Raw genomic sequence first — 25,912 nt, 5'->3', positions numbered from 1 at the left:
AAGAGTCATTTAAGTTGGCTATAAAATTGCGAAAGTTTGGTGAGCAGCATTGCTTGTTTTCGGCGAAAGTGGTAGAAATCTCCTTCTCTCCGTGGCAATCCTCTACCCCGAGAATTCGACGTAGCGCAACACATTCAGCAAGGAAATTTTGCGCATGCAATTACCAAATGTATTCGACTGCATTACAGGTTACATTAAAAATCGAGGATTTATTGTGTACATTGGACAATTTAACTAAAAAACTAGGAAGCTTTAACAACTGCAACTTCCCACTGAGCAAACGTCCGCCACACCCCGAAAAAAGAAGGCCCCCCCCCCAGTTCATATGTTACCATGTACGCGCCTCCTGTAACTAATAACAGTTCAGACAACCTTGCTTAAATTAAGTAAAATACACCATAGAAAATAACGGAAAAAGTTATTTTCCATTAGCCACACGGCTGGGAGACGTTTTCCTATAACTTCTTGGAAGAAAATCGAATCCCGTCACGTTGTTGAATGAAAAACCAAATTAGTCCATTCGCATGTTCCGCGGATTTTCCCGCACTCTGATCGCGGGTTCCGAGTTCACATGCGTCCATTATTTGTTAGGATTGGTATTGCCTATTGGTTTTTTTCCCATAACTCGTCCTTCCTCACGCCTCCATGACTCTTCTGTGCGGCATTTTCTTTCTCTCTTTACTAGTGTTTTTCTTTCCTTTCTTCTTGAGATACTGCTGCAGCTTTCCTGATGATTTCAGTTTTTTGAATTTCTCCGCCAGCTCCAACTTCTTTTTATCAGCTATTCAGTAAATAAAGAAATGAAAGGTATAGCACTGGCATTGTAGAGGACAACACACTGCGAACAATGCCAATAACACATTAAAAAGCCTTCGCAATTTCAAAAATTTGAAAGCGTACATGATTGGATCAAAACTCACATTTCTTTAGGTAATATGGTGTTTTTCCTTGCTTCACTAATTCCAGTTCTGCCGTCTTTCTCTTTCTTTCTACTTCTCTCTTTTGAGCTGCAGCTTTCTTCGTTGCTTCTTGTTGATCCTGGCAAAAAGACAAGACTTCAGATGAAATTATCTGTACTTAAATGAATGGAATTATTCAAATTATAATGGAACGACTTGCTTTGAAAAAAGGAATACGTAATCTTATCTTTTTTTAGAATCTTGGAACTCATTAGATTTGTTTGGTTGATCTACATATAGGATCACTATCACATCTGTCTATGAAAAGATAAGGCTCTCTTCATGTTCATGACCTCATTAAACGTCTTCTTAAACCTTAAACTATCAATATATGATTGTTAATTAGCCATTTTACAGTTGTGTACTTAGTTATCAAGCCTCTGATTTGGAGTGAGGCTGAAGGTGACCTTGTTGTGATAGAGACCAGTATCTAGTTATCATGATAACAAAGTAATTTGCATTTGAAAAGCAAGCAAGGTTTGTATCATAACAAGGTCAATCTTGGCCTCACTCTTGTTCAAAAGCTTGGCAACCAAGCATGCACTGTACAATGGACTATTCTCCCCTCTTGCTGCTACACATTTCCTTGTAAATTATTTACAAAAATTTGGTGTCAAAGCAAAGTAACAACTTCCTCTTCATAGCTTGGCTGTTCCTGTTATCTGTTTACTGAAAAATGTATGGATATTACAGGGAGAAGTTACATGTTCATGACTTCTGTAAGTTGAAGGGTAAGGAAGTTCTCATTGCCATCACCTTTTGTGCAATGTCTTTATTTTCTGTACAAAGAGATCCAAGGGGAAGAGGGGAGGCTGGTAAATTGTACTACAAAATATTTACCATTCTCTTCAGTAATGACTCCAGCTGATGTTTTCTCTCTGGATGCTTGGTTTTCTGCATTTCTTTCTGTAATTGCTGCAAGAAAATCAAGAGAAATTATCACCTTTAAACAGCAAGTGTGCCTACCAGTAGATCTGCCTTGTTATGCATATAAGGACTTTGTAAGAATAGTTGTTGAGTACTTATGAAGACAATGAAGCTTCTGTTTGTAGTGGTGGTGGCAATGACAATGATAATAATAACTATAACAATGATGATTAAATTACAGTAAAAAAAATATTTGATCAACTGAAATAAGATATCAATTGCTCACCTTCTTCTCATTTGCCTTTACATCATCTAAGAAGGAGTATGCTTTATCAAACATTTCTTGGTTGAAACTGCCTGACAATTCATCAAACCTGGGATCTCTTGCCATCTAAATCAATACAATTAGACTGCTTTTCATCACAAAAATTTACAACCAGCACATTGTGGGGGAGGCAGTAGTCCTGCAGTTAGCATGCTGCACCCTAGATCAAAGTGTCTTGGTTCAGGCCAGTAGCTAACTGCTTTAAGAAATACTCTTACAGTTCTGCTCTTCAGGGAGTATAATTATTAGGTAATGGCAAACAATCAGCGGGACGCAACAAAATTTTGGGGGTAAGCAACTATGATTCCAGACTTTGTAGTAAACTCATGCAAAAAAAAAAACTGGATAAGCTTTTATATCTAGCAAGTAACTCTCATTTAAGAAATACTCCCCAGTGCTGCTCTTCAGAGAGTATAATTATTAGGTAATGGAAAACAATCAGTGAGATGCAACAAAATTTTTGGGGTAAGCAACAATGACTTCACACTTTGTAGTTAACTCATGCAAAAAAAAAAACCAGATAAGCTTTTATATCTAGCACGTAACTCTCATTTCCAGACTTTTCACACCCTTTCATGGTCTTTAATGTACAATAAACTTAATCTGATATGTACCACTAAACAAGTTTTTTTTTTTTCACTGGGTCATTAAAGAGTCTGTATAAAAAGGATGTTTTGTTAATTTCTAGACAATACCCTTTAGGAAAAAAGTTGTATTGTTGTAATTTTGTTACATTATAATAATAATTTTAGTGGGAAAGGCTAACATGCATAAGAGCAAAAAAACTCACTCGTTTTTTAACTGGAATAACTTGTCTTAGTCTAGGAACTGGTTTCTTTGATGACAATTCTCTTGGCCTGTAAAAATCATAGCATTTAATTATCAAAACAGTCTGTTCTCTGTCTTATGAGCAAATCATTTAATGGAGGGGGAAGGGGGATAAAATATTCTAACTCTTAACCTTTCAAGGTTTTCACATGTACTTTTATCATTTTTTTTTTCCAAAAACCTTTCTCAAAACAACTCCACATGTATTGCAGTACAATGTATATGTAGATGATTTGTCAGGCTGGCAGGTTTCTTTTAGTCCAATGGGTCTCACAGTCAACATTTTCCTCTCTCACCTGTTTTTGTTTTCCCTTTTAAGTGACTTTGTTGCATTTGTTCCTTTCTTGTCAAAGAGACCATGAATTGCTTCATTGTATCTTGAAATGAAATAGTCCCAATAAGCCTTAATATTCATTTGAGATGAGTTGGCCTTAAGGTTTAAATGCTGAAGTTCAAACAGTGTCAAACATAAATGTTTCCTGCTCTAACTTGAGCTCAGGCCAGGCCAATTCACTTCAATTTGATAAATAGATCATTTTTCAAAGTTTAGGTAGATGCACATTGTAGCCAGAGCTTACGGGTTTTTTTTTTTTTTTTTTTGGGCACTTCATATATGTTTATATGAATATTGCTAACTACACTGGGACCCTGTTGTTTGGATGCTGATCAGCGTTCACCCAGGGTTAAAATTTTTATTTTCTTTATTCTTTGAAGGGCATTCAGTCATCAAATTGTAGACAAAAATAATTGTAATGAATTTTCTTTTAAAGTTTTCAGATCTTAAATCAGATTTCAGACTAACCCTGAGTTATCTTAGCCCAGCTTTGAACAACCTGGCCCAGAATGGAAACCCTGTTGAGTTGCTTACTGTCCAGCATCTCATCAGGCTTCCCTAACAGTTTGTCAGAAGCCACTCACACTCCAGGGTGGAGAGAGGAGACACAAGAGTAGGTATCTTACCAAGGAACACAATATAATTACCCTGGCAAGTGCTCAAAGCTGCACTTTGGGCACCCAGTATCAACCATAATAAAATCCACAGGATTTCCCCAAACATTATTAACATCATTGCACCGCACACTAATAAATGTAAGTATCATTAATAAAAGTTTTACAAAAACCCAAGTTTTTGTTCGTTACCTATTTACTGTAAGTTAATGGCTATTGTGGTGAGTGTAATAATTATTATAATTTCAAGTTACCAAAGTATTGCAAATATTTTTGTATATTTGTTATATTGTCATCAAAAAAGGGTTCTCAGTTATAAGGTTCAGGCTGATGTCACTGTACCAATACTCTATCTTGTTCGATTGAATATTTTGCTATGTATGAAATCAATACTTTATTGACCCCTCGTATGTCAGCTACGCCATACCTCTTGGAGCCAACTCTGTGCTTAAGCTCTTCAAGTTCACAAAAAGGAATCTCAGATAGTTCTACAAAAGAACAATGGAAAAAAATCGACATTTTGCCTTTCCTACAGTTGCATTTAAACGACTAACCAACGTTTCACGTGTATTAAAGCTATAAGGCGCTAGCCGTGACTCTTAAAAACTTACTACAAACAAGATAATTCACTTTACGTAAACTTCTGATTGTCAGCAGTCCATTAATCCCTTGAAAGACACTCACCTTCTTTAAGCCGACTCTGAGATAAAAAAAAAAAAATTTTAAAGACACAGATTAAAAGAAATAAGCTTAGTTAACGAAGGTTATGAAATGGAAATTTTTCAAGAGGGACAACAAGTCTTACAATTTGGCCTTCTTCCTCCCCATCAGAGTTATCTGGGCTTGTATCATCATCCGGAGATTTTGAAATACTATCATTTGGATCATAAACATCCATGCTTCTTTGGAATTTCCCTTTTATCGAAAAGAAAAAGAAGCGTAAATCGCTATGAAACACATCTACCTTCGGTTCGCCATCTTGGACGAGCACAACCAAGACAGACTGGATCGAGAGAGTTTCCAAACTAACATATTTCCGGGCTCTCTCGATCGTGTCAGGGAAGTGCAGAACGCCTGGCAAAATCTTGTTATTGCTATGCATTTTCATCAATGGATCCGTTCAAAAAGGAATTCAAACGATACAAACAACGTCAGCCTCCACCAGACCTATCAGAAGTGATCGATTTTACTCAACCTGTTGGAGAACCCTTCAAGAAATGGGTAAACTGAAACTTTTGTATATTTCGTTTTGCCAACGTAACTGTGACTTCCGTGTCATCCAAATTGATTGGGTATCCTTCTTTGTATACATCGCGTTTGTTACCACTAAAACCCTAAGAGTGACTAGCATCTAATTTCTCCCTAAAATATCACTCCTGAATCACACATTAAGGTCATGAGAATAAATGAAATGGTCACAAGGGAAGGAACCTTTTGATTGGCAAACAAATTCTCCTCGTCAGCACCTTAGCAAATTTAAATAGGACAGTGTGGATAATATGCATACTGATGTAAGGGTGTAAAGGGTTAAATAACTTTCAAATTAGCCTATTGAAATGACTTAATTATATTTTTTAACAGGTTACCACAAACGAAACACATATTTCAGATGTAGCACGAACATCTGACTTTGGATTGCGTCCAAGTAACGAGTGGCGTGTTTATGGAATTCGTGACCATCCAGGTAAGCTGAATGATTCTCAGTCTCATCTCTTCTGAATGGTTAATGCAAATGACTGGTGAACATTTTGAATTGACGCTGGTGGTTTAATTCTAGATATACAGTTAGATTGTCAACTGAAAAAAAATCAATAGAAAGAAAAACTCATTTAAAACTGATTAAGTCAGTAGTCCATGTCAAATTTGCCGTCATTAAGCCTTCACTCCCTAACACGATCAGTATGCATGTTCTCCTTACTGTACTCTTTACATTTCCTAAGGAGCCCACTACAAGAATTTGCACAACAATCATGAGTTTCTTCAATTTGTTATAATTTCCTTAATTCTGGTGTCCTTAATACTTTATTCAGAGTGACATTGTAAAGGAAAATTCGATGTTAGTCACTCTAGGGGTCAATGGGTTAACCAGATTCTCGAACAGTTTTTGCTAATCCTTGCCCATACATTTTGTGTTTGTATGCCATATAAAAAGTTATAGTTTTGGGTTTTTTTTTTCAATTTAAAGGCAATCTTAAGGATGCCAGAAATTACTTAAGCGTCACAATATCACAATTTTTTTCAATTCTATTTTGCCTGCAGGTTTTATTTTTATTGTAAATCCATTCTTGCCTGGGACACAATGGCAGTGGATTGAAAAATGTATCAAAGACTATCCTTGTAAGCCAAATTTGTGTAATTTAGATGCTCACATGGAAAGAACATGTGCAAACACAATCTGGGATGAGAGCAGATCTTCTGAAAGGTAAAATGAGGCCTTGCCATTATATTCATTTTTGCCACAAGAAGTAGAGTGCACATCATGTACCAAATATCAAGAAATACTTTTTTCTTTCATTTTATCTAGTTTCAATTAAGTGAAACAAATCCTATATCAAAAGGTACAGGTAATTATTCAGAATTTTTGTGTTGCTTATTTGCAGTTGTATGAAGAAGAGTTTACTGTACAAACTCCGCTGGGTTACTCTAGGATATCATTATAACTGGGATGATAAGGTATATGAATAAAGTAGGATGACATAGAAAGTGTTCCCATCTGAAGTGACAAAGAAAGATTCCTTCAGTTTTTGTGGAGAATTTTAACATAACTCAACTATTAATGAAAGCTACTTTAAACTGAGACATGGAATTCAACAATTTTGGAAGATGTTGCTGCTTGCAAAACTTATTGGAGAATGACAAGGAGGATTCATTAAGTAATATTTTTACTTCCACTCAGTGACACTTAAGTTTTATTGCAGACTTATAACAAAAAAAGACATACACCATTTCCACCTGATCTGGGACAGCTTATGGAATTCATTGCCACAACTTTACAATTTCCCAGGTAAATTTCTCTGTTTTCTTAGGCACAGTTTTGTGTGTTTAAAAAAATTGCTAATTCACATTAATTTTTCAACTGATTGTGCCAGAAATTGTCATAATGCCTTGATTCCCAAAATTTAAGGAAAGAAGTCAACGTTTCTTTAATGCTTCTTAAGTTTCATTGAATTTGACCTGACTTAAAATAAAAGGATGCTTTTTTTTCCCAATGGTTTTCTCTCTTTTCCAATCATTTGTGTCTACAAAACATCAGTAGCTATACAGCCTGCATTTTGGAATATTTCAGCAAGTTTTTGAAATTTCTTCAAGAACCACAAGTGTGACTTTTATAAAATTAAAGCTTATTCTAAGTCAAGAAAAAAGCCTACAAATGGGCATGTGAATATTAAAACAGTAAGAGAATTCAAGGGAAAGATTAGGTGTTATGGAACCTTTTTTTGTTATAAGCTTCAAGCCTGAGGCTGGAATAATCAACTACTATCATCTGGATTCAACACTGTCTGGACATACAGATCATTCTGAGTTTGACCTCACAGCTCCTCTGTTCTCTTTGAGGTACGTTATGTAGAAGGGTAAGCTTAGAGAGGGCATAGTTGGGTTTTTAGCAATTCACAAAAAAATCCAACTGACTTTCAGTCACCATCTCTTTTACTTTTTTCACTGAAGACCCTAGACTAAGTGTCCTTTATGAAACACTTTGAACCCGGAGTTATAGAACTTTTGACAAAAATAGGGGAATCAGAACTCTTGCTAAAATGGTTTGTAAGAAAAAAGTGATCAGCTTTTGATAGCCTGTCTGTTTTTTAAGGAATAAAAATGGTGTGTTTAAAATATAATTATGCGGTTGTACCATGAGGAATAGTAAACATGAATTGAAGAAAAATTAATCAAATCATGGCTGCGTTGTCAAAAATAAAAAAAAAATCAACTGTTATTATTATTATTATTAGTAATAGAAGTAGTAGTGGTAGTATTTAAATTTCTCTTTCTGCAGCTTTGGACAAACAGCAATCTTTCTTCTTGGCGGGAAAACGAGGGAGCAGGTGCCACTCGCGATGTACTTGCGCAGCGGAGATATTATGGTTATGGCGAGAAACTCACGACTGGCTTACCACGCTGTACCGCGGATTCTTTCACCACCAACACACGCAGGCGCACAAAGCTTGCCACTGTGCTTAATGAAAGATAAAGATAAACCAAGCGAGAATTGCAGCGAGAAGGATGATGTTATTCTTGAACACTACCTTACTGCTTCGAGGATAAATGTCAACGTAAGACAGGTTTTAGCACCAGGAAAGGAATTTCCAGATGAGGGTCTCGAGGAAGAGTGACGATTGCGGATGATTTGCCCCATTCAAAGAGCAGGTTTTGAAATGAAACCATTCTACTAGGAAGAGGGCAGTATCAAGTACTCCACCTCTTGACGTGATTCGAGCCATCGTCGTCAACTTACAGCGCCAAATACGTCGTCTTTTTCGATGCGCGAGACCTGCTTAGTGTGAATGAGAGAGTTAAGAATTAACCTCGAGAAATTACATACATATACATATGTTGCTTCCCTTCACGTCTTTCGCGTGATGTGTGACGTCACAAACGCCTATGGGTCACGTACTGAATGCGCATGAAGCAATCAGCTTGTCACGCATTGTCAGTGGCGACTAAATTTTTTGGGTGATTGGAAAATCGGAAAGAGGTGAAGAAAAAGCCACCGACTTGCCACAGTGGCCTGCCTCAGCCAGGTAAGGTGTGAATCTGCTGGGAAGTAGTCCTTTGGTCAATTTACACTCAGCTGAAAATATGGGAACTGCTCTGCTCTAATTGGAATTATATTTGTAAACAATATGTGTCAATTTAACGTAATATTAAATGGGACATTCTTAATGAAGATTGTGGAGGTATATTTTCCATCAGCGTTTAAGCTATGGAAAGAAGGCTGCTCATCTTATTTTTGAGTGCTTTAATTTTGTTCGATGTGACGGCTACTTTTCCTCTTTTCCGTGGCCTTCGTGAGGAATATGAGCCGCAACCTGAAGCTGAACTTAAAAAATCTAGTGGTGTTATTATGGCTGAAACTCGTTTGAAGACAAAGACAGATTTCTCAAGAAATGCGCTTGATCTTAACAGCGAAATTCACAGGCATCGCGAGCATGGGCGTGGGTCGTCATTACATGCGCGTTTAGCTTCAAGGGATGAGAGTAAAGCTCAAAGAAAGAAGAGATCAAAATTCCTAGCGCTTTCAATCTTCGGTGGATGTGTGGCTTTCATGTCGCTGTCGTTTGCCATAATATGCTGTGTGCAACGCGCTAAGGCTTCGGCGAAGCGAGTGAAGGAAGCGACGCACGTGGACGTGCGCCCGCGGCAAGAGGCTGACCTCTCAGGGCAGATCAGTATGATTGATGATGATGCAGTACATATCGACGTGGGACAGTATTAGTGTTGTTCGATTGGACAAATCGAGTCTTTATATGCAAGTCATAGCTAACCAAAGAAAAGAACCGTTTACCTGTCTTCGAATATTTTATTCTTGTCTCTCAGAGTACAATAGCTATATTTTGAACCGTATAAACAGTATTCTCAGGAACCTAGACTGTCTTTGTGCTGGGCTAAAGTATTTCAAGGCAGCCGATCGCACAGAAGATCTAGCTCGCGAAGCAGTGTATTTTAAAACTACAACCGTAACTTGTTATTCTCGTAAGTTATCACAACGAGGAAATAATAAATATCTATTTCTCAAGATAAATGGCTATAGATAGCTATATACAGCTCTAACTATAATCCATCGAGTATTTCAACAGCGTGCGATCGGTTTTTGAGTATCATGTGACCAAATATGTCCTTGGTAAAACGAGAACTTTTGGTGTTTTTTCCAACGTGATATTCACCAATTTTGAAACTTTGTACTCAACGGAATGAAGTACTTCCTTTATGTACCAAAGGAAGCGACCAACTTGTCTTTTAGTCATACGAAAGAACACTGTAAAGTCACTGGCATATGTTCTCATTAAATAGAGGCTGTCGTTAGTTTATGTGGCATAAATTATACCTTTCCCTCAGATTTTTTCCATTACATGAACTGTTGTGAAGTGGAGAGGTTTTAAAGAAGTCTGTCAAAGGTGAATTTCTTTCACGTAACATAAAAAGTATCCAATTAATTTCTGTCCCAGACGATGGGTTCCTCCTCCGGTGTGGTCGCTCAGAGCTATGAGCTGAGAGTTATTTCAGTAACGTTTTGAGTTGAATACTTCTTAAAACACCATTCACATATGTATTCCAAATCACCGGAAATGTCCCAAAGCGTATATCGATTTAGTCTATTACCTCCTGTTGAAATATCAGGCTGAAACATTACCCTCGCCTTTGTCATTAAAAAAAAGTGATACGAAAATAACTGTCAGGTTGAAATTGACATTAGCCAGGTTGATATTCTGTAAATTCCTATTTGCGTATTTTGTAGGAAAATTCATTACCAGACGTGGGAATCCCGCGTTAAATTGCACGCGAAAACCGATATCGCGCGAATCGCGAAGCGATGAGTAAATATCATCTATATATCTTGTATTTATTTATCTCTGGGTTGGGGTGGTGGGAATGGCGGGAGGATTTTGGTTGTGTCGTGATAGAAGTTACCTGATTCCTCTACAAGGCTCTTTAAAAAATTCAAACGATCCACCTTATTGGTGGTCAATTCTCTATAGTCCTCCCTTTATACTCTGTTGGTAACAAATGACACTTCCCCTTCTTCTTCATGAAAACCATGTGATCCCCAAAAAATCCTCCAGTCCCAAACCCTCCCTTCCCCTTCCCCCTTCCCCAACCCGGGCGGTAGATAATGACTAGTCCATAAGAATGAGTTTTGGGGGAAGTCTGACGGGTCTTCAACATGTGACATCGTGTCTTGCGGTCCTTTGGTTACAGAATAATTTCTTTGAATGTTCATGCAAAACGATGTTATAACGATGTCAGCTATCGGTAGATAATTTTCTAACTGAATTAAGTGTGATTTGGAAGAAGCTGTTCCTCCTGCGTTCGAGGAGCTGTCGTCTTTCTTTGTTGTGAGCTCTCCTCAGTTCGTTAGCAATTTCACAGAACCTTTGATAAAATGTATTCACCTCCTGTTTCAATTGTTGTCGCAGAGACGCGAAATGTTTGTCAGGTTCTGAGTTAAATAATAAAATAAATAGATGAATGAATAAATGAATTAGTAATAAATGACTGGTAAAATAACAAACGGATAAACATGTATATAACTTAGAGTTGCGTGCTGGTGTACCTTTCCAACAAACGTTGCCGATTGCAATGCTTCTGCATAGTTTTGGTTTAATTCATTAATTGTAAGTTAGCACAATATATGTCTATGTCTGTTCCTTTCCGAGTTGACGTCTTTCGAACTTACTTATCATGGTTGAGTGCTGTTTCACTTTCCTGCAGTATATCTGACCCACCAACCCGCAAAGGAGTGCAAAGCCCAAGACAATCGTCAGAGCGAGATAGCTGAAAGAGAACTGGGAACTATCCGGGTCAAACAATCCGCCACTTATTTCCTCCGCGATTGATTCTTCGTGAGGCTGACACAAAAGAGAACCGAAAATAACATTCAAATTGGATTCAATGAATAATTGGAAATGTTTTAAATTAAAGGAATGCTCCCATGCGGAAATAAATGGGAAAAATGAATAAAATAAATTATATTTTTCAGTGCCTTATATTCAGAGATGGACAGTTGGGTATCGATTTGTAGCCAGAGATAGATACAGAGGGGTGGACTGGGCAGACAGAAAGACAGACTGATAGGCAGACAACTTGACAGACAGACAGACAGACAGATAGACCGACAGACAGACAACTTGACAGACTGAGACAGAAAAACAGATAGCTTGAAAGACAGACAGAAGCTTGATAGACAGACAGACAAAAAGCTCGATAGACTGACGGACCGACAGACAGCTTGATAGATAGACAGACAGACAGACATCGACACATAGGTGACACACAGGCATATAGAGGGACGAATGGATGGACGGAGAGGCGTGAAAAAGAAGGACAGTCAGACTTATAAACCAGTAAAAAACAAACCGCGAAGAAGGAAGATCAGACAAAACGAACTCCTTGAACGAGTTTACTGTAGCGAATGAAGAAAGATGTTCTTTGTCTGTAATAATTTTTCTGATAATAAAATCAGCATACCACAGGAATCCTTATTGTTTCTTCTATCTTGTGGTAAATCTCCCATTTATGGAACTTCGCGAAGTCAAAGAAACACTTTTCTAACTTCATTGACGGCCCTGCTAGAACCACTCCGTAGGTCTTCTGGTAGTCAAAGACCTTTAATACTCGTAAATCGCGATTGGAGGACAGATGCCTTTGCATGGACAGGACATACACGTCAATAAGAGCGCCTTCTACCTCTTTGTCTTTGAGAGCTTTGTTTATGGCACTGTATGTATGATACTGTTGAACTATGAAACGGAAGAAAAGGGTAGTTAATTTAACTAGGAGTCAACATTTCATAAATCAAGAAAGTACTGTATGTTACATGCCACTATGCTACCAATGGAGAACATCTGTGCAGGATGGAAAACCAAACTATACATCTTGAGAATCTGGGGGGAAAGCAGCATGAAATCCGACCTCTTTTTGCATGAATTTTGAAACTGAAGTTTATGTCTGGCAAAAGAATTGCTCTCGGTCCGAACTAAAGGTTATTGCGATAAAAATAACGTTAAATCAAGCGCCTGCCTCCGAGATGGATTCGCCATTTTCAGGTTAATGATAATAGATAAAATCGCGGAATTGGACGCAGTCATACAGTAACGCGGCGGAAATTCTTAACAAACCGTCTTCAAGTGAAGAAGTAAAAATGATCGGTAGTAGAAGATGTCGGACGTAAAGTGGTCTGCAAGAGTTAAGATAGTTCTGAAGTAACTATGCCTACGTGTCGTACCTGGATTCATACGTGCCACTTTGCGCAGCCCAAATAAATATTCCGGAGAACCTTGGATAGCTCCAACCTAAAGAAAGTGTATGGCTTCAGTTTGGAAGGTGTCATTTGTGATGACCGAAATTCATCCTTTTTAAGTAACTACGAGTTTTCACCATACCCAAAGCCGATTGGGAGCTCGAAGGTATCTTTGGAGACTATAGGGTATTTTCGGATAATGACCTCGATTTCGCTTTCCATCAACATGATTGGCTGAGCAAAACGTAATATTTTCCATGGATGGATCTAATTATCACATCCTGTAATAGTTTTACTAGGTTCAGCCTTCCGCTCAGCGGCGCTCCTTTGGCTTTTTCTGGAGTCAATCGTCTCTTCAATGACTGTGACCAAGAGATTATAAACTGTTTATATTCTCTCGCTGTAACTCATACGATGAACTTACCTTAGCACCATAAACTTTCTTGTTGGTGGTTTTAAACAAAGAATATGATATGAGAGCATTGGTCATATCAGCCAAAAGAAACGAAATCATGACGAGGCCAAATAGCGTCCAGGCTATTGCAAAAAGTCTTCCTAGGAGGGTACGAGGAACCTTGTCGCCATAACTTGAAAAAAATGAAAAAAAGACTACTTTTAACGAAAAACTTGGTACATACCCAATTGCACCTCTATTAAATGAGCGTTCTATCAGGAACAACACAGAAGTTTCGCACCTTACGTTCTTTAGAGAACATTTCATTTCATTATAAAGAAAAAATGCATTTCTTTGACTTTAGCTTTACCTCCTTCCACCGATCAGTTTGAAAAAGTAAATATTTCATAATCAAGCTAAAAAATATATTTTCAGTCATCGTGCTCGTCTCTCTTGTAACCCAGCCTTTTACCCCAAGATGATAAACTCCTCACCCTAATGTTGTGCATGTGATAAAGGACCACCAAAATCCTTCCCATAATCCTCCTATGAACGAACTTGGAAACTCCTCGGGGTTAGTTGTCGATTCCTATCAAATATAAGATGGGAACACAGTAAACTTTTAAACATAATAGACAGGTATCAATTTTGTTAATTTTAACACCATTTCTAAGAATGCACCTCTCAAGTATTTATTCTTGAAAATATAATATATTTTTAATCATTTTCACAATACTAGGATTTTATAGAGCCTCTACTACTGATAAGTCACTTAATCAGAACTAAACGAGCAAATTATGACGGAATTGTAGATGATATTCATTGCGCGCCCATATCGACAGTTGTGAGTGCTAATACGACGATCAACGGTACGCAGGAAATGCAGTATCTTCACTGAGATTTTTTGACGAATTTGCAGCTCTTCCAAGGATCAGTGAAAGTTAGTGAGAAGAAGCTTACTTTATTTTCGGTTGGCAATTAATGGCATATAAATCGCTGTCGACATTTGTGGCCTATCATGACTTATTACCTCTGTGAACTAACTCATCTCAATTTTCCAATATTAACTAAGAGAACACAGACCTCTAGATCACTTTGTGATACTAATGGAACTCATTCAACTTACAAGAACCCATATAACACTTGCGGCCAGCGCCATCATTAACAATGAAAGGAGCAGCATGGGGAAGCAGGCAGTGGCGACCCATATCACAAAACTGGCTCTCTCTTCAGGTGAAGGCACAGGTATGACAAAAGCCACCCCGGCCGACTCCATCAAAGGTACATAGCGATACACCCCAAATGTAGACTGACCCCTGTACCCCTCTATGGGGAAGCTCAAGTCGGTCTCGTACTCAATCTTGTGTACTAGCGACACGTTATCTTTTTCAGCGGGTACTCCTTCTCTGTCATGTTCATAATCCACTGAAGTGGCTCCGTGTCCATTGGTGCAAGGCAAACAGCACGTGCGAGTTGCCCAGTTTAATATAAATGGAAAAGCTCCTATGTAAGAACCGTTCTCAAACTTCATGTAAGGAGGCAGGGAATGCCAGTTAGTTGTCATTCTCAATGGGCACGTGCAAGTTTCTGAAAGACAATAGTTAATGATAAGACTGATTTGATTCATTCGTTTCGCATCAAACAAGAGATAATGCATTCTCCTTTTATACTGGTGCTTGCGACCATATTTTATTTTTCTATAAAAGACTTTGTTGACAACATTTTCTAAATGTTTTCGGCTTCAAGCTTAATTCGAGCTAACGAGGGAGACTACGAGGAAAACATGAAGACAGTTTTTGACCATGAGTTGATGAGTGTTGATCACAAGTTGTGGATGAAATATATACATCATACATCCTAGCTTTCTTTTTCTTTTTTTTTCCTGTCTCATTTTTCAGGCATTCTTTTTACAACTTTAACACACCCGCTATAATGCTTTGAGTTTCCGCTCCGTCCCCTTTCACTGTGAATGCTAACACTCGTATGTCATATACAGCATAGTTCAGAAGCCCTGTCAATGTAAAATTCAGTGCTGTTGGTTTGGCTGTTGCGATTAATGTCGGTTGCCTCACGTCTTCTTCAGCTATACTCAGTACTCTGTAGAGGATGCGATATCCCAACAAGATTCCGTGCACAAAGCCCTCTGGGACTGGCTTCCAGGACACCAGAATGGAATGTGGTCCACTCAAGTTAACCGCGCTAGGTCCCACAGGTGGCTTGCTGGGGACTTAAAAACAGTCAGGTATACGTTTCAACTGGTTTAGTGTTTTGATGATTTAACATCATCGTTTTCCTGACTTTATACACTTCACACTTCCGATTTATTTCTTGTTACTTTGAAGTAAGACGAGGTTTAATCCTACACAATTTGCGATTTACTCATCTGTAATAAAAGTTCACTGCAAACTTAGAAAAGATTTATTTTTTATTTTATATCATACTCGCAAAACTAAGATTTGGTGTGCCTCAGCAGCAGCAAACTATCACGTAATTAGAATCACTAGGCCCATGACATGACGGTGAAATTTCTAAGGTCACTCCTATCATAGGTAGTTGACCACGTTTATGATCAGTGGTATCTATATAATTAATACCACAGTTATTCCACTCCGCTACATATTAACAACTATAATGTTTGCAATACACTTACTGTCCTCATCTGTGCTCACGTTATGAGTTAGGCTTATTTGGCCGTCGCCTTTACTCGTAAAGCCAACAATTTGAAAGGAGTAATAAGTAAACTTTTTTAGGTTGAATATTCTAAGAGATGTTGCGTTCGGAGGTAAGGTTCTAACGGTTTCGTTGAGAGTTTCGACAGATCTTATGCGCCTTCTTCTCCCATGATATGCGTTTGTGTGCTGATAGTAAAACACTCGGTATCCCAGGAGAATGCCATGAACTAGTTTCTTGGGAATCTGTTCCCAAGTGATCAATAGACTCGTGGAACTTGTGTTAGTTGAGGTGATATTCAGCGGTGGAAGACTTGGGACTAAACACGAAAAAAAGATGAAGAATGCTATCAAAATTGTGGAAAGGTTTTCTCAAAAAAATCTCGTTTCCTTTTCTTTTACTTTACTTCATTTAAATTTCTCAACTCTCCGTCAACATTTAAAGTAATAGAGTACACTACCAATCGCCCTCAACAATCTGTGGCTGGTCTTTGAGAATCCTAGGGCCTGGACCTAATGCAACCGCTATTTCAGTTGTCACACGATTGTTTATGTCAATCAACACTCTCGTTTCTTAAAATTGTTGCGTGACGAATTGGTAACGGCCGTGTAAGAGGCAGAGCCCAGTAAACGCAACTTACTCGCGGTTCTAGTTATAACTACAGTAGCTTAGTTACTCTACATCTTACCATCTTGATCTGTGATGATAACAATGGGTGGACTATTCACTCCAAAGAATTTGCTAATTCCTTGAATTTGAAAACTATAATTGGTATACTTTTCAAGATTTGTCAGGTTTACTGACAACTGGTCGATTGGCAGTCTTAGCGTATGCGTCTTTACCGGATCATTCAAATCGTTCAGTTCGACATAGACAACTCTGTACTCCCGCAAAACGCCAGCTACTAATTCCGGTGGAATAGCAGACCACTGAAGGTAGATAGAGCGGGAGGTGGTGTTTTGCCCGGTGACATTCCACGGGTATACTTGAGGTGCTGTAGAGACAATGAAACAAGAGCAGAATTTTTTTTTTTTAACCAGAGAAATTTTAATTTAGAGTCGAATGTGAAAAGCTACTCAAGCTACTCATATTTTGAGAGAAGAGTAGTTAAAAAGCAATCTATCGGCAAAGCGAAAAGAAAGAGGAAGGAAGGTGAGACGAGCAAAGGACGTCTTTGGGGCTCGGTCGCCCCTTTTTCTTCTTGATCTTTGGTGGGTCAAGAAGTCGCATTTGTCCCCATGAGGCTCCAAACAGGGGAAATCTTGCCTTTAAATCACATTAAAGGCAACAGTATCTGAATTTAGTTTCTTCTACCATGTTCCTTACCTTCTTCTTCTGTTCTTAAGGTGATTGGTGGGCTCTTTGGCCCATTTCCTTTTATGGTAAATGCAAGCACTTGTATCGTGTAGAAGGTATATGGTCTTAGGAAGCTCAAAGTGACGTTTTTTCTTGGGAATGGAACAGTTTCATTAAAGACTTCGTCCGATGACTCATTGAAGAAAACCATATATCCAAGCAGGATACCATTGACGTCACGAAAGGGGACATCCTCCCATAAGACCCGGATGTCGTGCTTGCTGATGTTATAGCCATAAACATGCTGCGGGGGAGCTCCAGGGACTAAAGATAAATTGACATAGTTATACCTCATGTAATACCTCCCCAAGGACGGTTCAACCAGTAGGGCAGGTGGGGCATTTGCGCAACCAATTATGGACGATACAAAAAAAGAAGAGGTTGGAGGGAATAGGAGGGAGAGCTGAGGGATAAAGACATCGATTAACCAGATATCGGTCGGATTATGCTAATCAAATTCTTAAAATAAGTATTACTTTAATTTTGTTAATTCAAAGGCAATCCTCCGCACACTGAGGGAAAATCACGGCTGGGCGAAGGTCTGGCATCGATTCCAGGTTTAAGTCGAAAGTCTACAGTCGTGGTTTTTATAGAGGAAGGAAAACCTGTAGACTTGGACAAAAAACCTCTGAGGTTGGAAGAGAACAGAAAAAAGACTACACCCACAAGTGGCTACTAGCTCAAGATGTACCTGAACGTGCCACACGAAACCGCAGACAAAACTATAGACCACAATGCAGACTTTTTGAGATGCTGGCCTATGACAACAATTTAAGAAATAGTATCCGGACTTCAGCGGCGAAGGCAGAGCATTATCATCCTAGCTTCGCCCTCCCTAGTCTCTCTGAATATGTTTTAAATAACGAATTAAAATTTGTATTAGTTGTTACTTCCCTTACCATCCTGATCAGTAGTGCTGTTGATGCGGTGAAAAGGACCTGCTCCCTTCACTGTATAGGCGAGAACCCTAAATTCGTACTCAACGTACTCGTCTAAACTTTCCACCTCCAGCGACAAAGTTGAACTGCACACTCGTACTTGCACAGTGGATTCCAGACCATCTAATCTGTCGTAAGTGATGTGGTAACCACGGAGTATGCCGTGAAGAAAGTAGGGGTCAGCCAATGGCTTCCATGACAACAAGATTGAGGTAGAGCTCGTATTCCATGCGGTAATATGCGAAGGCCTCCAGGTTGGCACTAGGAGAAAAAGTGTATTTTGTTGTAAGAAAAATGTCCATCATTTAATTTCATGTACACAAAACAAAAACGAGATGGATACTGAGATAATAACTTGGGCTTCGCATACACTACACTGAATATATTTTGTACGCTTCATGGTGGACAATTTAACCCTCTCGCCCCCAAGATCCCGTCAGTAATTCTCTCTCTGCCATACAATTTTTATAATGTTGGTGCGGAGAATTTAGTATTGGATCAACTAATATTCCCCTAAATGATATTCTCCTTTATTCTCATCATTTATGTACTTGATATTCTAAGGATATTGTGAGGAGAAATTCTGTCTCAGAAGTTAACCTTATTATCGTGGACACTGGGCTTATCCGGAAGAATCAATAGACGTTTTCAAATTATAAGCTGCGTAGTATGGAGATCGACTGGCTCATGAACATCTTTTTGCGTTAGATCTGCATATGACTGTGTTGAAGACCAGCAGGTTTCAGCAGGTGTCAAACTTAGTGACAATTTTATTGTGAAATCTTCATCAGTGCGCTACAATAATGACTTATGGAATAAATTTAAGGTATTTCAAAATGTCAATGTTTCTATGGAAACAGAGATCAACATATGTTTCCTGACTCAGCGACGAAATATTTTTAACAATCTAAATTTTGGAAAGTATTCTGAAGTACATAATGGACATGGTAAATTTTCTTTTCTTCCCCTTTAGGCGTGCCAAGAAACGCTAAAGGCGCTAACTTCGCATGCCAGATGCTTTTGACACCGAATCATTTGTTTTGCTTATTATACTTAACTTGAGGACATGGAAATGAGAAAAACTAGAAATTGCATTTGTATTCAGAGTATCTGTAAAGCCTCGATACGCTAGCTCGCACCGATACGAAAAGAGATCCCTCCACACACGGCTAGCGCTAACAATGGGTTCAGTAAATCTTACAGACAATGGAAAGAAAAAATTTGAACAATTGTATTGCTCTGCAGTTTTAGCCGAAGAAACTCAAGAATGGTTTGTGTATATTTCAGCGACGAATATTTTTCTTTCCATAACGGCTTTCACGTGGAATTTCCTAACGCTTGTGGCCTTGCGCAAGGAATCTTCTCTTCATCCGCCGTCGAAGCTCTTGCTTCGCTGTCTATGTATCTCTGATCTCGGGATTGGTCTTCTTGCGGAGCCTCTTCATGTCGCTTATGTATTGGCACTAACGAACGGACGTTGGGATGTCTGTCCGTATGTATTATTCTCTTCAACTATGGTAAGCTATACTTTAAGTGGAGTCACTTTGCTGACTATGACCGCTATTAGCGTGGACAGACTTCTCGCCCTCTTGCTAGGCCTTCAATACAAAACTGTTGTCACTATAAAGCGAACGCGTGTGTTTGTACTTGCCTTTTGGATTATGTCGGGAATCTCAGCAACGACCTATTTGGTTAACTACTTTCTAAGCTTATTATACGCTACTGTCGCAATATCTTTGTGTGCGTTAACATCTATTTTTTCGTACGCTAAAATTTTTTCCACTCTTAGAAATCATCAGAGACAAATTTGCCCTCAGCAAGTGAATCAAACTTGTCGCCGATTGGATAAAGCGCGACACCGAAAGCGAGCGCTCGCTGCGCTGTGGTTGCAGTTCGCGCTAGTTTTGTGTTATGTACCGTTTGGTGCAGTAAGTTTTGTGGGAGCTAAGACCTCGGCTCAAGAAAAAGTGTCTTCGTCCTTTTTCCTTGCCAGAGTGATTACAATCACCTTAGCATATCTCAACTCGTCACTAAACCCGGTTCTTTACTTTTGGAAGATGAAGTCGGTGAGACAAGCAGTGAAAAAGACAATTGAAGACATACTTCGTTTGTTTAGAAATTGACTGTTATTATATTTTCCGAAAGATTTGTTTATTTTGATGTTTAACAGCTCATCGGCTGCTTAAAGGAGTACGTTGTTTTGTTGCCTTGGGGAAGAAGAAAAAAATTGAGCTCGCCCTGAATTCATCCGCTTTTGTTTGTTGGAGGTAGGAATTTCCTAGGAAGAAATTGGGTTTTTTAGAGTTTCTTCTGGTACAAGAAGGAGACTTTTAAAATTTTAAATTTTTTAATTGGATGTCGGGTTAACACAGGAACATTTTGTACTTGTTTGATTAACTTTTAGGACTGAATAATGCAATCATAATGCAGTTGGTCACTCCCCTGAATAATGCCTATCTTCACTAAACTGAAAAAACAAAAATGTCATTTGGTCCACAAAAAGTTGAAAAAAATTAAAAAAACGAAAAAAGACACGAAGGCGTTTGCGGTTAGGAGATCAGATGTTCCATGTCGCCATAAACGAAAAAAAAAAACAATTTGAATCCCAAGTGACTTCCGCCTTAGTAAAAGAGAAATATGCGAATTTTATAAAAAGCATTTTATCATCGAGTTCTAAAATGTTGTTGTCCATACTACTTATCCTCGACAGATAAAAATTATATATTCTTCGAATATTTGTCTTGGTCTACAACAAAGTTTGACAGATCTTGGAAACAATCCTGTAGCCTTTTATCCCCTACGAGAGACCAGCAGTATCTAATGTCTCCTTACAGTATCACCACTGAATTAATTATAGAACCAGGAGCCCATTACTTGGGCTCCTAATAAAGCTCATGCGAGTGAAAGAAATGTTCACAAAATTAATGTTAAAAATATCTTGACTGTTATAAAAGTTTTCACTATCAGTATGGAAGGAAGCGGATAGACAACACAATGGAGGAAGTGAATATAACTGTTGGCGTGTAAAGGGTCGATTAGTGGTTGATGAACCCACCACCTGCCCTTGTACGCTCTCCTCACGTATTCTTCCCCGGCTCCAGGAAAACGCAACCAAAAGAAGCGTCTTTCTCTGAGTCTAAGCTTACAAGAACGTCTGATGGAATATTCAATTTTATTCGGGCGTCATTTTTAAACAATTTAATTTGAATTATAGACTATGGTGCTTTAACATGTCCAACAAGGAAAAATATGATTGAATAACTGAATGACGTCTATTTTTAAAGGCTTCGCAGGCGTCATTTTTGAAAATTGAAAAGTTTAATTTCATATGCGACAGCTGCCTTATTTACCTTAAAGTCTATAAAACAGACCATCACTGACCACACCCTTTTTTATTTTTTAATGATTTCCTTTGAAAAAATTTGAAATTTTAATCGCTTGTTTCTTTGTTTCTTTTGTTGCCTCGAAACTTTGGTGTCCACGCATAAAAAGTCATTTAAAATTCATGTCACGTTACAACTTTCAAGGGAAATGAAAGTACAAAACAAACAGAACGCAGTGGCCACATTACATGCTAAGTGAAATGATCCACGCATTACATTTTCTACTTCAGCATGGTTTTTTTTCAAAAATAAACAACATGATTGCGTATTGCCGTAACGTGCCTCGGAACACGCATCTTTGCATCATTGCTAAGCCATCTGCTAATCCAGCCAACTTAGCCCATCGCCAGCTTAATCCGTTTCATGAAATGCAACCGATTAAGTCAAACTTTTCCAGTTATAACTAAAGTTAAATGAAAACTAAACCAAAAGATAAAAACCTATTATTTTCAGTTCCTATGGTTCCATCTTCTTTCGCCATTAGATATTAACGCCGAGGTTAAATGGACTTAAATTACAAACGTGACCATTTTGATCATTTTAAAATTGAAAAATGACAAATTAAGGAAGTTTTTTAGAAGAAAAATCAAACTGACTCGGAGGTCGAGACACGGCAAAGGTATAGGTTGTCATCATTAACCCCTTAACTCCCAAGATCTCACAAGTAATTCATTCTCCTTACTGTCTCACATACAGATCCTGTGATGTTAGTTTGGAGAACTTGGTATTGAATCAACTTATAATCTCCTTACTGATATTATTCTTTATTCTCATCACTTGTCTACTTCATATTATATTGATATTGTCAGAAAAAAATTCTGTCTTGGTCACTTATGGGAATTTAAGGGTTAATTTATCTTTTTTTGGCTCTGCAGCATATTCATAGAAACTTCATATTCCATCCTGACTGAACGATTTTTAACGTAAGGGTAATTATATTCAAAAATAAGGAAATGTTATAATAATGATAACTGTTAAATAATTGATAGCCTGATGGATCGCCCACCAATCCGAACCAAAAAACCTTGCTGGAAGTGCTAACGGGAAGTACCTTGGGCGTACTTATATCGAAAATGTTTGTTGACAATTAACGACCTATTGGTGTCGTTTTCGACCATCTTGCGTTGAGTTATAATTTGATGTTAAGTGATGGCAGGAGAGTGCTGGATAAATGAGTGGTGCAATTGATCTCAGCTTGAACCCAATTGGTGAAAGTCAAATTACCCCGCAATTGAAACAACAATGACAATCGTTATGCGTGATTCACGGCTTGCGTCGATGATGCGACTATTTATAGCAATGCACTGCAATCTTCTCACGTACTGTACCGAAGCGCTTCACTTATTCCATCTTAGAAAAAAAATCTTTGTTGATTCATTAGAGAAAAATAAGGATGGAAAACGAAACCGCCGATGAAATACAGAAAACTGCAGACAACTTATACTGTTCCCTTGACGAAGCTCTTGTTAAGGAAGTGAAGCAGTTTTTGATACTTTTGGCAGCTTTTAACATTATTCTGTCATTAGTCGCATTTCTGGGAAACACTCTGATCCTCGATGCTCTTCGCAAGGAGTCTTTCATCCGTCCACCTTCAAAGCTCTTTTTTCGCTGTCTTGCAGCAACTGATATTTGCGTTGGAGCTTTGATCGGGCCGCTCAGTGTTTACTATTGGATATCCACCGCAAACAAGCGATTGAGTAACTGTCAAGCTGTTGTCTCCGTCCTATTCCTGACGGCAAACATCTTGACCTTAGTCTCTCTGTTGACGGTGACTGCGATAAGCGTGGACAGACTGCTTGGCCTGTCACTGGGGCAGAAATTCAAACATGTTGTTACCTTAGAGCGAACGTACGTGGTTGTAACTGCCTTTTGGATCATGTCGATTGGCATTGCGATACTGCCCCTGTATAATTTCCTCGTGTATTCCTGGTGCGTTTACACGATCGTAACATTATGTTTAGCGACCGCGATATTTACTTACACCAAGATATTTTGCACGCTTCGTCACAATCACAATCGAGCAATCTGCGTTCTTCGTCATATGACTCCGCTAACTTTGGCGCGATACAAGAAGGCAGTATCCAGCTCCCTTTGGGTGCAAGCGACGATGGTCGTTTGTTTTCTACCCCATGTTATAGTAGGTATACTCGGACAAGTTTTGCAGGATCGGAGTAAACATGCAAACTCTTTTCTTTTTATTACAAAGGCGTGTACAGTGACTTTAGTTTACATAAACTCCTCTTTAAACCCGATTCTTTACTGTTGGAGGATCAAATCAATCAGAAATGCAGTGAAAGCCAGAATGAAACAAATTTTTTGCTGTTAGCTCTTGCTGTTTCATTTTGCGTTATAAAATTAAAACCAACTTGCAACAAGCATTCAACTTGCCTGAAATGGTCTTCATTCTCGGAACGTTATTCTATTTAGAGAACCTTGGCGAAGCTGTGTTGAAATATCAAATAGTACAAGAGGAGATAAAACTTGATATGTTTCATTAGCATTCGGTAAAGATACCCAAACAATAGCTCATAATTTTCTTTAGAAAAAATAAAAACAAATTGGTTGTGTCTAGTTCCACTGTACCATACCCAAGGGGACTGTACTTCAAACCGCCCACTTGAGTCATACAAACACAATGTATGCTTCAGAAGAGCTCTTTTCAACGAAAACGTTCTCTCAATTTACCCAAGCGAAGAAAACAGCTTATTTACTGGAGGGGCTCGCTCTGCTTAATCTACTTGTTAGGATGAATTAGCGAATAGACCTGCCTTTTGGTCCTTCCGCAATTTCTTGAAAACTCTTCTATTTTTTTTTGTTTTTTTTTGTTTTTTTCTTGCACTCCATCTTAATTTTAAGCATGACTCGCGCTTCGGCACTCGACTCCGAGTCTCGGTTACATTTGCTTGGAAAATATTTGCCATTGCTTTTAATATGGCCAAATGTTCTTATCACGTTTGAAAAAAAACTGCGGTTTACTTTTTATCCAATAGCTGCCCGAAATGGCGAATGAAAAGGTAAGGAAAAACTTCGATCTCATAAGCATTACCGTCGTTATGAATGAGGCAAAACAGCGTTAAAGATATGTTAGGGTGAGTTGCACCGATTCCTAATTTCTGCTATCATCATTGTTCGTTTTCCATATCGTGATTGATAAGGTTTACCACAATTAATATTGGCAATCTTTAAAACGTACGATTAACATGTTCCAACTAATGCAAATCGAACAACAGCTTCAAAGCTTATTTTAAGGTTAGTTATCTTCCTTATTGCAATTAATGCCACCCTTAAAACCTTTTGCTTAGTGAGTTATGAGTGATAAAATGTATATTCAGTGTCCAATTGGTAAAAACAAAACGGCAAAAAGGAGAGGAAGAAAGTGCAGCTGACAAAACGTGGTTATTGAAAATTCGGAATTAAAAAAATTCGAAATGTTTTTCATGAATATTTACTGGTTCCAAGTATCAAACCTTCACGAGAGCTGAAAGTCTTTGTTGTTCTTGTTTTTGTTGCTTCTCTTTTATTTATTTATTCATTTATTTTGTTTATTCGAAGAATACGTACCATTCGCTCTACGACCTTTCATTGAGATTCAGTTAACCATTTATTCAGCTTGTACGTAACGTATTCATTTGCCAAAGACGTGTTCAATAATCGAATGATGGCTGAAAGCTTAAATTGGCCATCCGTCGAAGACTTTATAAAAAATAATCAACAAAGACAGCGGAATCAAAATTTCCGAAGCCAGATCCTTCAAAGTTAAACAAAGCGCAAAAGCCGGTCATTAGCAAAGACAACCTATGGGGAAAAGACGCTTACTTGTCGGACTATTAACAAGAATCGACGAAAGCAGGCCGAATCGCACCAATAGCAATTAACCAATATGCTTAATAAACAGCGGCACTTCGTCATTCAAAACCGATGGACATTCGCAGTAAATTACATGTGGTAATGGAAAAGTTGCGATCCTGAATTGAAACCCCAACTCGTTATTTAATATTTTTTCGTGAGACAAACGATTAAAATTCTTTTTGTCGATTAAAATTCGGTACGTTTCATTTAGATGCAAATGTGTGTCGCTCAGGCACAGTAATTTTCACAAACAGCACCAGAAAGTCTAAAATTTACATCTTCAGTCATTTAGAAATAATATCTTCACCGAGGAAACAATCTCCAAGTTACTTGTGTATGTAAAAAATACAAGGGAAGAAAATATTTATTTTATTCAGTGTTTTTCAATATATTTTTTTCTCCTTTTCAACCGCAGTAAAGCTTAGTGGGTTTAATTACG

General features: G+C 38.2%; 4 protein-coding genes across 5 annotated transcripts in view; 2 read left to right on the top strand and 2 right to left on the bottom strand.

Annotated features, from left to right (window-relative positions):
* Positions 1-189: 189 nt before the first annotated feature.
* On the bottom strand, positions 190-4,917 carry LOC113671240 (ribosomal RNA processing protein 36 homolog). 2 transcript variants are annotated; one of them, XM_089212597.1, is made up of 9 exons: positions 4,733-4,917; positions 4,539-4,627; positions 4,355-4,415; positions 3,276-3,356; positions 2,942-3,008; positions 2,113-2,217; positions 1,800-1,874; positions 921-1,038; positions 190-781 (listed from the first exon to the last, which is right to left on the bottom strand). In XM_089212597.1, the coding sequence occupies exons 1-9, from the start codon at positions 4,819-4,821 to the stop codon at positions 636-638; spliced, it is 831 nt and encodes a 276-aa protein (XP_089068723.1). In that variant the 5' UTR covers positions 4,822-4,917; the 3' UTR covers positions 190-635. The 2 variants fall into 2 exon arrangements, with proteins under 2 accessions (XP_089068723.1, XP_027043244.2); XM_027187443.2 differs by having other exon boundaries at positions 4,612-4,627.
* A 42-nt stretch (positions 4,918-4,959) lies between these two features.
* Positions 4,960-9,667, top strand: LOC113671246 (nucleic acid dioxygenase ALKBH1). The gene is made up of 7 exons (XM_027187449.2): positions 4,960-5,148; positions 5,509-5,611; positions 6,187-6,349; positions 6,528-6,600; positions 6,846-6,931; positions 7,375-7,482; positions 7,922-9,667. The coding sequence occupies exons 1-7, from the start codon at positions 5,038-5,040 to the stop codon at positions 8,256-8,258; spliced, it is 981 nt and encodes a 326-aa protein (XP_027043250.2). The 5' UTR covers positions 4,960-5,037; the 3' UTR covers positions 8,259-9,667.
* The window catches only part of LOC113671231 (protein sidekick), a 40,462-nt gene continuing 23,978 nt past the window's right edge, over positions 9,429-25,912 (bottom strand). The window contains exons 16-27 of the mRNA XM_089212596.1: positions 18,203-18,502; positions 17,274-17,567; positions 16,636-16,941; positions 15,928-16,266; positions 15,202-15,504; positions 14,404-14,864; positions 13,772-13,866; positions 13,308-13,470; positions 12,869-12,935; positions 12,112-12,383; positions 11,321-11,492; positions 9,429-11,083 (exon numbers count right to left, since the gene is read on the bottom strand). Coding sequence (XP_089068722.1) covers positions 10,887-11,083; positions 11,321-11,492; positions 12,112-12,383; positions 12,869-12,935; positions 13,308-13,470; positions 13,772-13,866; positions 14,404-14,864; positions 15,202-15,504; positions 15,928-16,266; positions 16,636-16,941; positions 17,274-17,567; positions 18,203-18,502 — 2,969 coding nt within the window. The 3' untranslated portion in view covers positions 9,429-10,886. The remainder of the gene's footprint in view (positions 11,084-11,320; positions 11,493-12,111; positions 12,384-12,868; positions 12,936-13,307; positions 13,471-13,771; positions 13,867-14,403; positions 14,865-15,201; positions 15,505-15,927; positions 16,267-16,635; positions 16,942-17,273; positions 17,568-18,202; positions 18,503-25,912) is intronic.
* Positions 22,236-24,196, top strand: LOC113671236 (adenosine receptor A1-like). Its single transcript, XM_027187439.2, has one exon. It carries the CDS (start codon positions 23,018-23,020, stop codon positions 23,948-23,950), a length of 933 nt encoding a protein of 310 aa, XP_027043240.2. The 5' UTR covers positions 22,236-23,017; the 3' UTR covers positions 23,951-24,196.

This window comes from Pocillopora damicornis, chromosome 7 (assembly GCF_964200805.1).
Source record: "Pocillopora damicornis chromosome 7, jaPocDami1.2, whole genome shotgun sequence".
NCBI lineage: Eukaryota > Metazoa > Cnidaria > Anthozoa > Scleractinia > Pocilloporidae > Pocillopora > Pocillopora damicornis.
Note: the sequence above shows the minus strand (reverse complement) of the source record. Positions and strands in the feature narration are given on the sequence as shown.